Source organism: Natator depressus, chromosome 9, assembly GCF_965152275.1.
Source record: "Natator depressus isolate rNatDep1 chromosome 9, rNatDep2.hap1, whole genome shotgun sequence".
In the NCBI taxonomy this organism is placed as follows: domain Eukaryota; kingdom Metazoa; phylum Chordata; order Testudines; family Cheloniidae; genus Natator; species Natator depressus.
The window spans coordinates 53,456,505-53,468,764 of record NC_134242.1 but is presented as its reverse complement, the minus strand read 5'-3'; the positions used below and the strand labels follow the sequence as shown (position 1 = coordinate 53,468,764).

General features: G+C 44.9%; 2 protein-coding genes across 3 annotated transcripts in view; both read left to right on the top strand.

Annotated features, from left to right (window-relative positions):
* Nucleotides 1-10,737, top strand: part of PIGX (phosphatidylinositol glycan anchor biosynthesis class X) — a 69,608-nt gene extending 58,871 nt beyond the window's left edge. Inside the window, exons 9-10 of the mRNA XM_074963261.1 lie at nt 8,482-8,672; nt 10,623-10,737. Of these exons, the coding sequence (XP_074819362.1) occupies nt 8,482-8,672; nt 10,623-10,737 (306 nt within the window). The remainder of the gene's footprint in view (nt 1-8,481; nt 8,673-10,622) is intronic.
* The window catches only part of PAK2 (p21 (RAC1) activated kinase 2), a 75,542-nt gene that overhangs the window by 24,496 nt on the left and 38,786 nt on the right, over nt 1-12,260 (top strand). The window lies entirely within an intron of this gene.

Genomic DNA, 12,260 nt, shown 5'->3' with positions numbered 1-12,260 from the left:
GCTAGAAAATGCATTAGGTTTTTCTTTGTTTTGGCTTGTGAAATTCGCTGTGCTGGAGGAAATGTGTATTCCTGTTTTTGTGTCTTTTTGTAAATTAAGGTTTTGCTTAGAGGGATTCTCTATGTTTTGAATCTGACTGCCTCAAAGATTATCTTCCATTCTGATCTTACAGAGTTGTTCGCTTATCTTTTTTTGTTCTAATAAAGTTCTGTTTTTTAAGAATCTGATTGGGGTTTTTGGGTCTTAAAAATCCAAGGCCGGTCTGAGCTTATCTTGTTTGTTCTTAAGCCTCCCCAGGAAAGTGGGTGTAAGGGCTTGGGGGGGGATATTTTGGGGAAATAGGAACTCTAAGTGGTCCTTTCCCTGATCGTTTGTTAAATCACCTTGGTGGTGGCAGTGTTTTACCTAATCCAAGGGCAAAGACTTTGTGCCTTGGGGAAGTTTTAACCTAAGCTGGTAGAAATAAGCTTAGGGGGTCTCTCATGCGGGTCCCCACATCTGTACCCTAGAGTTCAGAGTGGGGAAGGAACCCTGACAAGCAGAAATGTATAATTAGTTATTGGTATTTGGTTTAGTTTAGTCATGGAAGAAGATAACAGAAGGTTTATGGTTGGGTATTGAGGCTTTTGCATATGCCATCTTTAATAGTGAAAAGCAAGATAGTCACAGAGCATATCTTTTCTAATGAAAGATCTGTCAGTGGAGCATAGTAGGAAGGAGAGGAGCATAGTAGGAAGCGATTTTTCTCCAGATTTGAGTCTGTAGCCTTTTGGGTTTTTTGAAGAAGCTGTTCACACCATTGTTTGGCTTTTTGTTATAACTGGATGTGTAGATTTTAGGAAAGTGAGGGCCACTGTGGCAACCTACTAGGAGCTTTAAGAGCAGTTTATCTTTGCTTGTTAATCATTACACAAAAATCATGCCTTGCTGTGTCAGCAATAAGGGTGAAGATCACTGAACAGCAGTGCTATTTGCAATACGTAGGTTGTGGGCCATCTCAATATGAAAGAGAGTGGCTTATGTCAGCCATGGGTCACTTAGAACTCTGCATGTCACTTGAAGTGCCCTTGACCTAAGATGTCAGCTTTTTAGCATAATGTAAGATTTGCATCTTTACACAGAAATGGCCTAAGGGGGAAATATTTTATTTCTGGGTGTTTCTTGTCTATGGCTTTGGAGTACGTCCTACCTTATTTAGAAGGAGGTACCAAAACCTTTGCAACACTTCTAAAACACCCCATTATGAGAATATATTTCTTCTGTAGTTAAGTCTACTGTAGAGCATATGACTAGTCAGTTTGAGAGACAAATCCTTTCTCCATGATTCATGTTGAAGCTACCTTTCTGGTTTGCTTTTATGCAGTATTCTGACACTACCTTATTTTTTCTTGCCATGTCCAGTTGATAACTAAATTCCAGCTGTTTATTTGCCCTAGGTTTGCTCCTCTACTTTTGAGTGTGCTAGCAAAAAAGATAGGGAGGAGTGGGAGCCTGAAAAAGGATAGAATGAAAAGAATTTGCCTGGATTGCTATTGTGTACACCATTTGGCTTGCTAGTTATTATTTTGCAAGGTAGTACTCTGAACTTCTCCTGTATCCCTTGTAGATTAAGATTTGTCAAAGTGCCTAGCCTGGGAACAGACACGTGAGGGAGAGACTGCCTCTGTTCTAAACATTTCCAGGCATGAAGTGGTGTGTGTGCTTTGGGAATGTGGCAGGAACCGCTCAAGTGAGTTCTCTGCTTCATCAGTGAGGAGGCCTCTCCTGTGAGTAAATTTAATAAGTTATTTCCCTTGTATGAGTTGTGAAGTTGTTAGACTTCCTCTGAGCTTTTATCCTAACACTGTTTTGTAAACTTTTGAAGCTAGTCTTTTTCTGGCCCTCTAACAACTTTTAGTCAAACCAAATAAATCGATGAAGTGTTAAAGTTCTTCACTTGGTTGGAGGGGATTAGAGTAGGGTTTGTTCCATTCCCCCAGTGAATATCAGTGTTTTTTAAACTTCCATCTTTTATCTCCTATAGCTATGTAGTCTGGCGTTGGGCGTGTGCATTAGTTTATCTGAGAGTATCTAAATCTGGTAAGACTTGTGGCAATGAACCCTATTAAGATTGCTGTCTGCCTTACAAGGTCAGAGGTATTTGACTTCAGTATATTAGTATATAGAAGCTAAATAAGTGTTTTGTTATGACTAAGTGGAGTTGTCATAAATATAAAGGGAAGGGTAACCACCTTTCTGTATATAGTGCTATAAAATCTCTCCTGGCCAGAGGCAACATCCTGTTGCCTGTAAAGGGTTAAGAAGCTCAGCTAACCTAGCTGGCACCTGACCCAAAGGACCAATAAGGGAACAAGATACTTTCAAATCTTGGGGCGGGGGAGGCTTTTGTTTGTGCTCTTTGTTTACATCGTTTCAGAGTAGCAGTCCTGTTAGTCTGTATTCGCAAAAAGAAAAGGAGTACTTGTGGCACCTTAGAGACTAACCAATTTATTTGAGCATAAGTTTTCGTGAGCTAGATGCATTCATCTGATGAAGTGAGCTGTAGCCCACAAAAGCTTATGCTCAGATAAATTGGTTAGTCTCTAAGGTGCCACAAGTACTCCTTTTCTTTTTGTTTACATGGTTGTTCTCTCTTGGGACTGAGAGAGGCCAGACAGAAATCCATCTTCTCCAACTCATCCTAATCCAAGTCTCCAATATTGCAACCAGTATAGGTAAACCAGGCAAGGCAGATTAGTTTATCTTTTGTTTTATATGAATTTTCCCTGTGTTAAGAGGGAGGTTTATTCCTGTTTTCTGTAACTTTAAGGTTTTGCCCAGAGGGGAATCCTCTGTGTTTTGAATCTGAATACCCTGTAAGGTATTTTCCATCCTGATTTTACAGAGATTATTTTTACCTTTCTTTTTTTAAAATAAGAATCAAAATTAAAATTAAAAAATTAAAAAAGAATTCTTCTTTTAAGAACCTGACTGATTTTTCCATTGTTCCAAGATCCAGGGGTTTGGGTCTTTGATTTTGTAACCAGTTGGTGAGGATATTATTCTCAAGCCTCCCCAGGAAAGGGGGTGTGTAGAGCTTGGGGGGATATTTTGAGGGGAAGACGTCTCCAAGTGGTCTCTTTCCCTGTTCTTTGTTTAAAATGCTTGGTAGTGACAGCATACTGTTCAAGGACAAGGCAAAGTTTGTACCTTGGGGAAGTTTTTAACCTAAGCTGGTAAGAATAAGCTTAGGGGGTCTTTCATGCGGGTCCCCCCATCTGTACCCTAGAGTTCAGAGTGGGGAAGGAACCCTGACAGGAGTGAATTACCATTTTGACTCCTAGCGACTGTTGTCAAGATTATTCTCGTTTTTGCTTTTCACAGGCTCCATTTTGGCAGTTTGGCAAGTTCAACAGCAGATTTCCCAAGTCTGGATACATGCAATTCTATGTGTGCAACTAGTATTTTTTTAATAAATTTTCTGATGAGTTAAAAGGTAGAAATAGCTTGAAAATACTTGAATTTGGACTCTTAGTATAGTTTTTGGACCCCTACAGATCAAGCTGAAGGAATCTTATGAAACCAATCTGTTCAGCTTTTAATAGTTCCTTTTTGTGTGCTGCTTTTGATATGAAGCAATCTGAATTTATTGGTTCATCTGAAACCAGATTAGAATTTCTCTAGAGTGAGTAAGTCATTTTAAATTGATTAGCTACTGTACTAACATGTTTGCTAGTGATGGGGCAGGAAGTGAGCTGTGGCTAGGTGTAACAGGCTGAAATAAAAACTTGTCTGAAAACTGCTTTGAGCTAATCCCAGAGAGGAAGTGAGCTATGATCAGTACTAAGTGAACTATTCAAGAGAAACTTATTACTCAGTGGGAGCCTTTAAAAAATATATGTGCACATACATAGTCTGCACTTTGCTTTGTACTGAAAAACTGTTTGGTCTATGAAGATCTCTCATAAAACCGGTGGCCCCAAAATGAAGATTGGAAGCATTTATCACACAGCATCTATACCTGCTTATTGAAGGTCTGCCACCAACTTTACCTTTTTTCCTTTCCCTTCCAGAATAAATAAACAAAAAAAATCAGACCTTATTCCATTCAGGAAACTTTTTTTTGAGAAGATTGTTTCTCAAAAAGCAATAAACAAAGGGGTATGAAGGAATTGTCAATCAGAATCACTGGAGATGTGGATTGGAGCACTGAGAATAGTTATCTCACCAGAACTTGAACAAGTGTTGCTATAACATGAACTGCATTCTGATTCTCACTCGGTGTTAAATCAGTTTACTACACACCAGTCCTTATAAGACATTTCCTCCAGTCCTTCTTTCTAATCATTTAGACTAGGGGTCTCAAACTCAATTTACCTTAGGACCAGTGCCAGTCCTCAAATCCTCCCAGCAGGTCAATATCACTGAAGATGGTGTTCAGAAAGAAAATGTTTATATTGTAGTTTTTATTTTGAATTTCTTATAAATAATAAAACTGTCATACAACTTTATACAATTCTTCACCTGCCAGAGAGCTTTTAGTGTTTGCCAGACACCTGGCAACGCTTCAGTTCTGTTAGTTTGTTGATGTTTGGTCTCAGTGACTGAGCAGTTGAAACCTTCAGGATTGCAGCAAGGTGTGCATCAAATAGTTGTGTTCGGTATTTTGACTTGTTTATTTTCATTGTGGGGAAAAAGTGATGCTGCCTCCATGGCTGATTTTGCCAGGTGACTACTGATGGTATCTCTGTCCCTCTCCCGCAGCCAATGAGAGCTGTGGAGGGCGGCACCTGCAGTAGACGTTGCCGGCAGTGTGTCTGCATGCGTGTCTTCTCTGTGGGCCGCAGTGGGGAGGTTCTCAGGCCGCAGATCGCCCGTGGGCCTGGACTTTGAGACCCCTGATTTAGACATTAGTTTAATAGAACTGTTGAAACACCATAAAAATAAAAAACCCTCCTTGGGTTTTTAACAATTTTTGGCTTATAATGTGAAAACTTTAATATTTCAATACTTATTTCTGAAATTATTATACGTATATAGCTTCTTCCCCTCCCTACCTCTGCCCAAATCCTTGGATGCTATACAACAGGATAAAACACAGTGCAATATATTTAAAACATAAATCCTGCTGAAGTACAAGCACTCCAAAACAAGTGTCAGATTTCCAGTTTAATAAAGGAGAGAAATGGATTTCAGGGGAATGAGATAAATATAGGGATACTAAGTTATTCTGAAAATAGCTTTAAAAACTGCCTTTTCGAAGTGGAGAGGAACCAAATGAGGTTTCTAGTGTGGAGGGAGTTCTGTATCCCAGGAACCACCTCAGTAACAAACATGATGACCCACCCACTTGCAAAGGTGGAAACCATAAAAGGATGGCATGTGAGCTCAGAAACCAATGCAAACCAAAGCTCAAAAGAATTCAGGGCCAACACAATTAAGGGTTATGCCTAACAAGTTTCCCAGGAAACCACCCACTTTACACTCATGAAAAAGAGGACCATATCAAGGTGAGTGTGTTCAGACTAGCTTGCTATACCAGTACACTATTTGATATCATCCTTGATATCAGTAGTACACTTCTGAGAATGCTGCAGAATTCTTCTCAGGCTTTTCATCTTTATTACTTTTATATTCGACACATCTTCTATTTGTCTCTTGTGTGAACTGGGTTACGCAACAGGTTCTCAAACCCTCTTCCTCCCACAGAGAGAAAAAGTCTAGAACAATAATTGACTATAACAAGGGTCGGCAACTTTTGGCACGTGGCCCATCAGGGTAATCCACTGGCGGGCCGCAAGACATTTTGTTTATGTTGACCGTCCGCAGGCATGGCCCCCTGCAGCTCCCAGGGGCCGCAGTTCGCTGTTCGTTGTCAATGGGAGCCACAGAAAGCAGCAGCCAGCACATCCCTGCAGCCTGCGCCGTTTTCCGCAGTCCTCTCTTCACTGGACCTAACATGCCCACTTGTCTGAGATTTCAGGAAGTTAGGGAAAAAGTCTAATGAATATGAATCTCATGTGCCTTACTGAAGTATCTTCAAGCCATCTGGGTAAAAGTTGCACAGAAATGTGAATTAGGCTCCTGTTTTGCCAGTACTCAAGAACTACTTGTAAGTGTCAGAATTGTAATTGTTTCATGCTTCTTGCAATCATACCCATAAAGCTATGATTCAGCAAGCCAGCTGTGGTGATGCAAGAACAGCTATGCCAAGTGAGACACCTTTTCCCTTCTGTAGTGGCAAGAGGTGTGGGGGAAGAAGAGCTAGTGGCAGACTGCAGATCTTGCATGCACTCTACAGTTTTTGCTCCAGCCTTTGTACAGAGTGCCAGCCTCTCTGCAGTGGTTTCGAAAGCACTTCCTGCCTCTGTGCAAACTGTTTTCCTGCAGGCTGAATAGGGAAGGAGAGTTCACACCCCACCCCCTTCAATGTAAACCTGATTTTCGGCATGAATGTTAACCATTAATAAAAATAAAAATCACTTTTACATGTATCATAAAATGAGCTGTGTTGTGAGTGGAAAATTTTTTTTTAAAAATCACAAACTCAAAATTGTTTCCATTTTGCAGGGTTTGAAATGGACCCATATTTGTTTAAACATTTTTTGTGACTTTAAAAGGTTTTGATAATTAATTTAATAAAAATTAAACATTTCTTGTGAAAAAAGTCATGTTCATAAAACTTGAGCTATAATCGCAAGTGGCTAAACCTGGGTGGCTAATTTAACACTAATGCACTGTTCACTCTGCCATTCTGTTCTGCTTTTGTCACATTGGCCTGCAGCTCTGCTCTCCCTGCTGCTCCCCACCATGTTGCTTCGGATCATTTTCCTCCTGAAATGCTGCACATCCCTCATTCGGACAAGGTCTTGGGTATTTTCAAGCACTCTGGAAAAAAACAAAACTAACAGCTTATCAGCTGGGCTTCAGAAGAGGAGATATAAGGAATTTGCACAGCTGCTATGTCATGTCATTTTTAAAGTGCCTTTTTTTCTTATCAAATGGAGGGTCTTGAGGATTTCCCAGTGCTCTATTCCCCTAACCCTGATTGCTTTAGTCCCCATCTCTCCCCCTCCCTGCCAAAAAAAAAAGAAACAAGTAGTTCTAGGCTAAATATTTTAGTACAGTTACTCCTGGGGGCATTCTGCGCTAAAAATTTTAAAATTCTGCGCACAATATTTTTAGAATCTGCAAATGTTATTTTTCAAAATAACACTACATAATCATGCCAGTTTCAGTTATTTTGGTAACTTATTTCAAAATATTTGTTAGCAAATATATATATGTAATAATACAGACAGACACAAATTTCTCAGGGAGTAGAGAGTTCAAGAAACCTCCATGACACCCAGTTACTATTTCTCTGTGCGTCCCTCCACCCTTCAGCCAATACACCCGAACCCTCTCCTCCCCACAGTCCAACTGCAGGCCCCCTGCAACAGCCCAGCTGTGGGGGCCCCTCTTGCCCAGACACCCATTCTCCCCCACCCCCACCCCCCCACAAGCCCAGGGATCCAGAGGGAGAAACAGCCTGATGCTTGGTCCTAGGTTTGCACAGTTTCCTGCACATTGCCCTCTCCTTCCTTCAGGGCATGCTGGAAACTTCAGCTGCCAGGAACTCTCTAGCTCCCCCCTCCAGCAGTGTCTTCCATGTGCAAGCTGGGCTCTGCTGAGTCCAGTGACCCCTAGTGGCGGCTAGCAGCACTGCAGCCCATTTTGGGGGCGGGGGAGGAAATTCAGTGTGCGCAATGTTAATTTCTGCTTCTGCATTGCACAGTGGCGCATAATTCCCCCAGGAGTATACAGTGTAAAGTAAGCTTTTTATGTGAGTAGGCAAGAGGAGGGGCGCCTGGCTCCAAGTCTCAGGGCTCCCTTCCAAGTTCCAGCAGACTATTTAGGACCTCCCATTTGAGGATGTGACTTTTTTTTTCTGAAAAGACAGACAAGAGGCTACACAACCTGAAAGACTCACAAGCCACTCTCAAGTCGTTGGGCCTGCACACTCCTGCCACACAGGGGAGACACTTCAGACCACAACTTCCTCTGAGATTCCATCAACAGAATCGAGAGGACGATTCTCGGAGGAGGAACAGGAGTGGAAGGAGGAGGCAACACCCATCTTCAGGCCAGGGCTCTGGCCAGCACAAGCCGCCCTCTGACCCTAAACCGGCCTTTTGAAGGTGCTGTTGAGGATGGCGCACCAGATCAGAGACTGGATCTACCCTGCCTTACCTTTTGCTCCCGACTGTCCCCTTTCTACCGTGCATGATCCTGTATCACTTCGGACCGCTGGGTGCTTTGCATGGTAGAGAGGGGATACTCCATCCAATTCTGTGCCCTCCTGCTCTTCCACCCCCCTTCCCCGTCCCTCCTCAGGGACCTTTCTCATGAGCAACTCCTCATTCAGGAGGTGCAGTTGCTCCTATCACTAGGGGCAGTGGAGGAGGTTCCTCAGGAACACGGGGCGAGGGTTTCTATTCCCGGTATTTCCTAATACCGAAGGCCAAAGGCGGCCTCAGGCCTATCCTGGACCTGCAAGAACTCAACAAGTTTGTAAAGAAACTCAAGTTCCGCATGGTCTCCTTGGCCTCCATCATCGCCTCACTGGATCCAGCAGACTGGTATGCCGCCCTCGACTTGAAGGATGCGTACTTTCACATCACAATCTCTCAGCCCCACTGTAAGTACCTCAGGTCTGTGGTCAACAGTACCTACTACCAATTTACTGTCCTCCCATTCGGCCTGTCAGCAGCACCTTGAGTCTTCACAAGTGCATGGCAGTCATCATGGCATTCTTGCAGAGGCACGAAGTACAGGTATTTCTGTACCTTGATGACTAGCTGATCAAAGGCCGCTCCAGGACCCAAGTGGAAGCTCAGGTCACATTTATCAGAGCCATCCTCGACAACCTGGGTCTACTCCTAAACGAAGCAAAATCGACTGTCTCCGGTCCAGAGGATAGAGTTCATGGGGCAGTGCTGGACTCGACCCAAACCAGGGCATACCTGCCACAAGCGAGCTTTTAGGCCCTCAACCACATAATCCGAGGCCTCGTGCAGTTCCCCATCACTACAGCAAGAAACGTCCTGAAACTTCTCTGCCACATGGCTGCCTGTACCTACGTGGTGCAGCATGCCCGACTCAAGCTTTGATCGCTCCAGTCGTGGCTCGCGTCAGTGTATTGCCCAGCTTGGACAGGATTGCGACCCTGCCTGGCCCGGTCCTCTACTCCAGTGGTGGATCAATGCTCAGGAGTTGTGCCCAGGGGTTCCCTTTGCTGCCCCATAGCAATCTCCATCATTGGTGATGGACGCGTCAGACTTGGGCTGGGGAGCTCATCTGGGAGACTGCAGAATTCAAGGCCTCTGGTTGCAGGCAGATCTGGGTCTCCACATCCGTGTCAGAGAGCTGAGAGTGGTGTGCCTAGTATGCCAGACATTCTGCCCTTACCTAACCGGACAATGTGTTTCAGTCATGACGGACAATACAACAGCAATGTTCTCTATCAGCAAATGGGGGTGCACGCTCCTCTCCCCTGTGCCAAGAAGCTCTCATGCTGTGGGACTTCTGTGTAGAACATTCAATTCACTTTCAGGCATTATACCACCCTGGGGTACAGAACGAGCTGGAGGACCACCTCAGCAGGTCGTTCCACAGCCACGAGTGGTCCCTTCACCCGGACATCACAATTTCAATCTTCTAGAGGTGGGGGTTCCCCCTGATAGACCTCTTCGCCATGTGACGCAATAGGAAGTGCCAGCAGTTGTGCTCCTTCCAGAATCACAGCCCAGGCTCCAGTGCAGATCCGTTCCTCCTCCATTGGGGAGGTTCTCTCATATATGCCTTTCCAACAATACTGCTCGTTCACAAGATGCTGCTCAAGATCCGCAGAGATCAAGCTCGGGTCATACTGATAGCACCGGCCTGGCCCTGTCAGCACTGGTACGCATCCCTCCTAGAAATGTCTGTGGGAGCCCCCATTACCTTGCCGCTCTCCCCAGATCTTCTCACACAAGAACATGGACGTCTCCAACACCCGAACCTCCAGTCTCACGGTGTGGACGCTCCATGGTTAAATCCGTTGGAGCTTTCCTGTTCAGACCAGGTTAGACAGGTCCTCCTTGGCAGTAGGAAACCCTCTACAAGAGCCACGTACCTTGCCAAGTGGAAGGGATTTTCAATCTGATTGGTGCTGAGCCATTTGCCCCCAACGTTAGTCCAAAATGTGCAGCACTGAAGCTATCTCCTCCATCTGAAGCAGGTGGGTCTCTCGTTGCCTTCAAGAAGGGTGCACTTATCTACCATCTCAGCTTTCCACCGAGGCGTGCAGGGCTGCTCAGTATTTGCTAACCTTGTGGTCGGCTGATTCCTAACAGGGCTCGACAGGTTATACCCTCATGTCCATCAAACGGTCCCTGCTTGGGCCCTCAACTTGGTCCTTTCTAGGCTCATGGGGGGGCCCCCCTTTGAGCCTTTAGCAACATGCTCCCTGCTCTACCTCTCTTACAAGGTGGCATTCCTGGTAGCAATAACCTCGGCCAGGAGGGTGTCTGAGCTCAGGGCCTTAACATCAGACCCTCCCTACACCGTGTTCTAGAAGGACGCAGTTCAGCTCAGGTGCTCACCCTGCTTTCCTCCCGAAGGTTCTGTCGCAGTTTCACCATCAACCAGGACATCTTCATCCTGGTTTTCCACTCTAAACCTCATTCCAGCGGCAGGGAGCAGTACAGGTATTTCTGTACCTTGATGACTAGCTGATCAAAGGCTGCTCCAGGACCCAAGTGGAAGTGGCCACTCTCGGGATGTCCGCAGGGCTCTGACCTTTTACATTGAGAGAACTAAACCATTCGGAAAATCGGTCCAGTTGTTGGTAGACGGGATGAAAGGTCAGCCTGTTTCATCCAAACGCGTCTCGTCATGGATAGCGTCCTGTATCTGTGAGTGCTACAACCTGGCAGGTGTTCCTGCACCTCCGATCACTGCATGCTCCACCAGGGTGAGGCTTCATCTACAGCGTTCCTGGCTCAGGTTCCCCCCCCCCAGGAAATCTGCAGAGCAGCAACATGGTCCTCCATACACACTTTCGCCGTGCACTATGTGGTCACCCAGCAGGCCAGAGATGATGCGGCCTTCCGACGAGCAGTACTCCAATTCGTGAACAACTCCGATCCCACCTCCTGAACTTTGTCTTGGGAGGCCCATGATTGGAATGGACACACACAAACACTCGAAGAAGAAAAATGGTTACTCGCTTCTCAGTAACTTTGAGATGTGCTGTTCATGTCCATTCCAATACCCACCCTCCTTCTCCTCTGTCGGAGTAGCCGGCAAGAAGGAACTGAAGGGGTGGCTGGTCGGCAGGGCTCTATATTGAGCGTCATGAAGGTGTGACTCCAGGGAGCGCCCAGACCGACCCGACAGATGCTGCTATGGGGAAGAATCTTCTGGCCACTGTGTTATACCAATAAAATAAAAGCCAGCAGGATCTTATTAAAGAGGAAAAGGCAAAATGCCACATTTATTGTGAATACAGAAAGAATCATAGTAAGCAGTTAGTTATAGCTATAACATTCCATTCAATTTCATGTTTATTCTCTCTCTCACCCACACCCACACACACACACACAGGTTCTGCAAGGTTGTTATCATAATTACCAGCCTTAGAGTTGCTCATGCCAAGCCACTGGCCAGGTGGCCTGGACATGAGGGGGGAGCCAGGGCCTTGTCGGATGCTCATTTGATGCTTCTGGAAGTTGGTTTGCAGAATCAGACCCCAAAGTTCTCACTTTCTAGAGTCCATTTTTATAGGAATTTCTTCCTATGCCAGTCTTTGGGAATTGCTTCATCATGCTGTTGCTGAATCAATCAGCAGCTAGCACATTCCTGACGGCTCCGTGCTGCCAGATGTTATCTTGTTCTTTGGTTCTCCCATCCTTGAGGCTGTTGGGTGGATTCCAGTTTGCCCTCCGGGGGGTCCTCTGGTTATTTCCACTTGACGCCTTCTTCAGCCGATGGACACTGGATTCTTAGGCTGGCACCTCCCTGATCATTCAGTTATTATCCGCACTAAGCATCCATCCACATACATCCTCTATCTCTATTTTAATCACAATTGTTAAAGCGAGATGAATACAACAAAAAGCGGGGAATCTCTGGGTGCTCTTTCTGTTAGAGTATTGCTTTGAGTCTCTCTCTCTCTCTGTGTGAGTAGTTGTTGTTACAAAGAATTGCTTTGAAAACAGACTGTGTCTTAGAATGTACTAACACAATTAGCAGCTTGC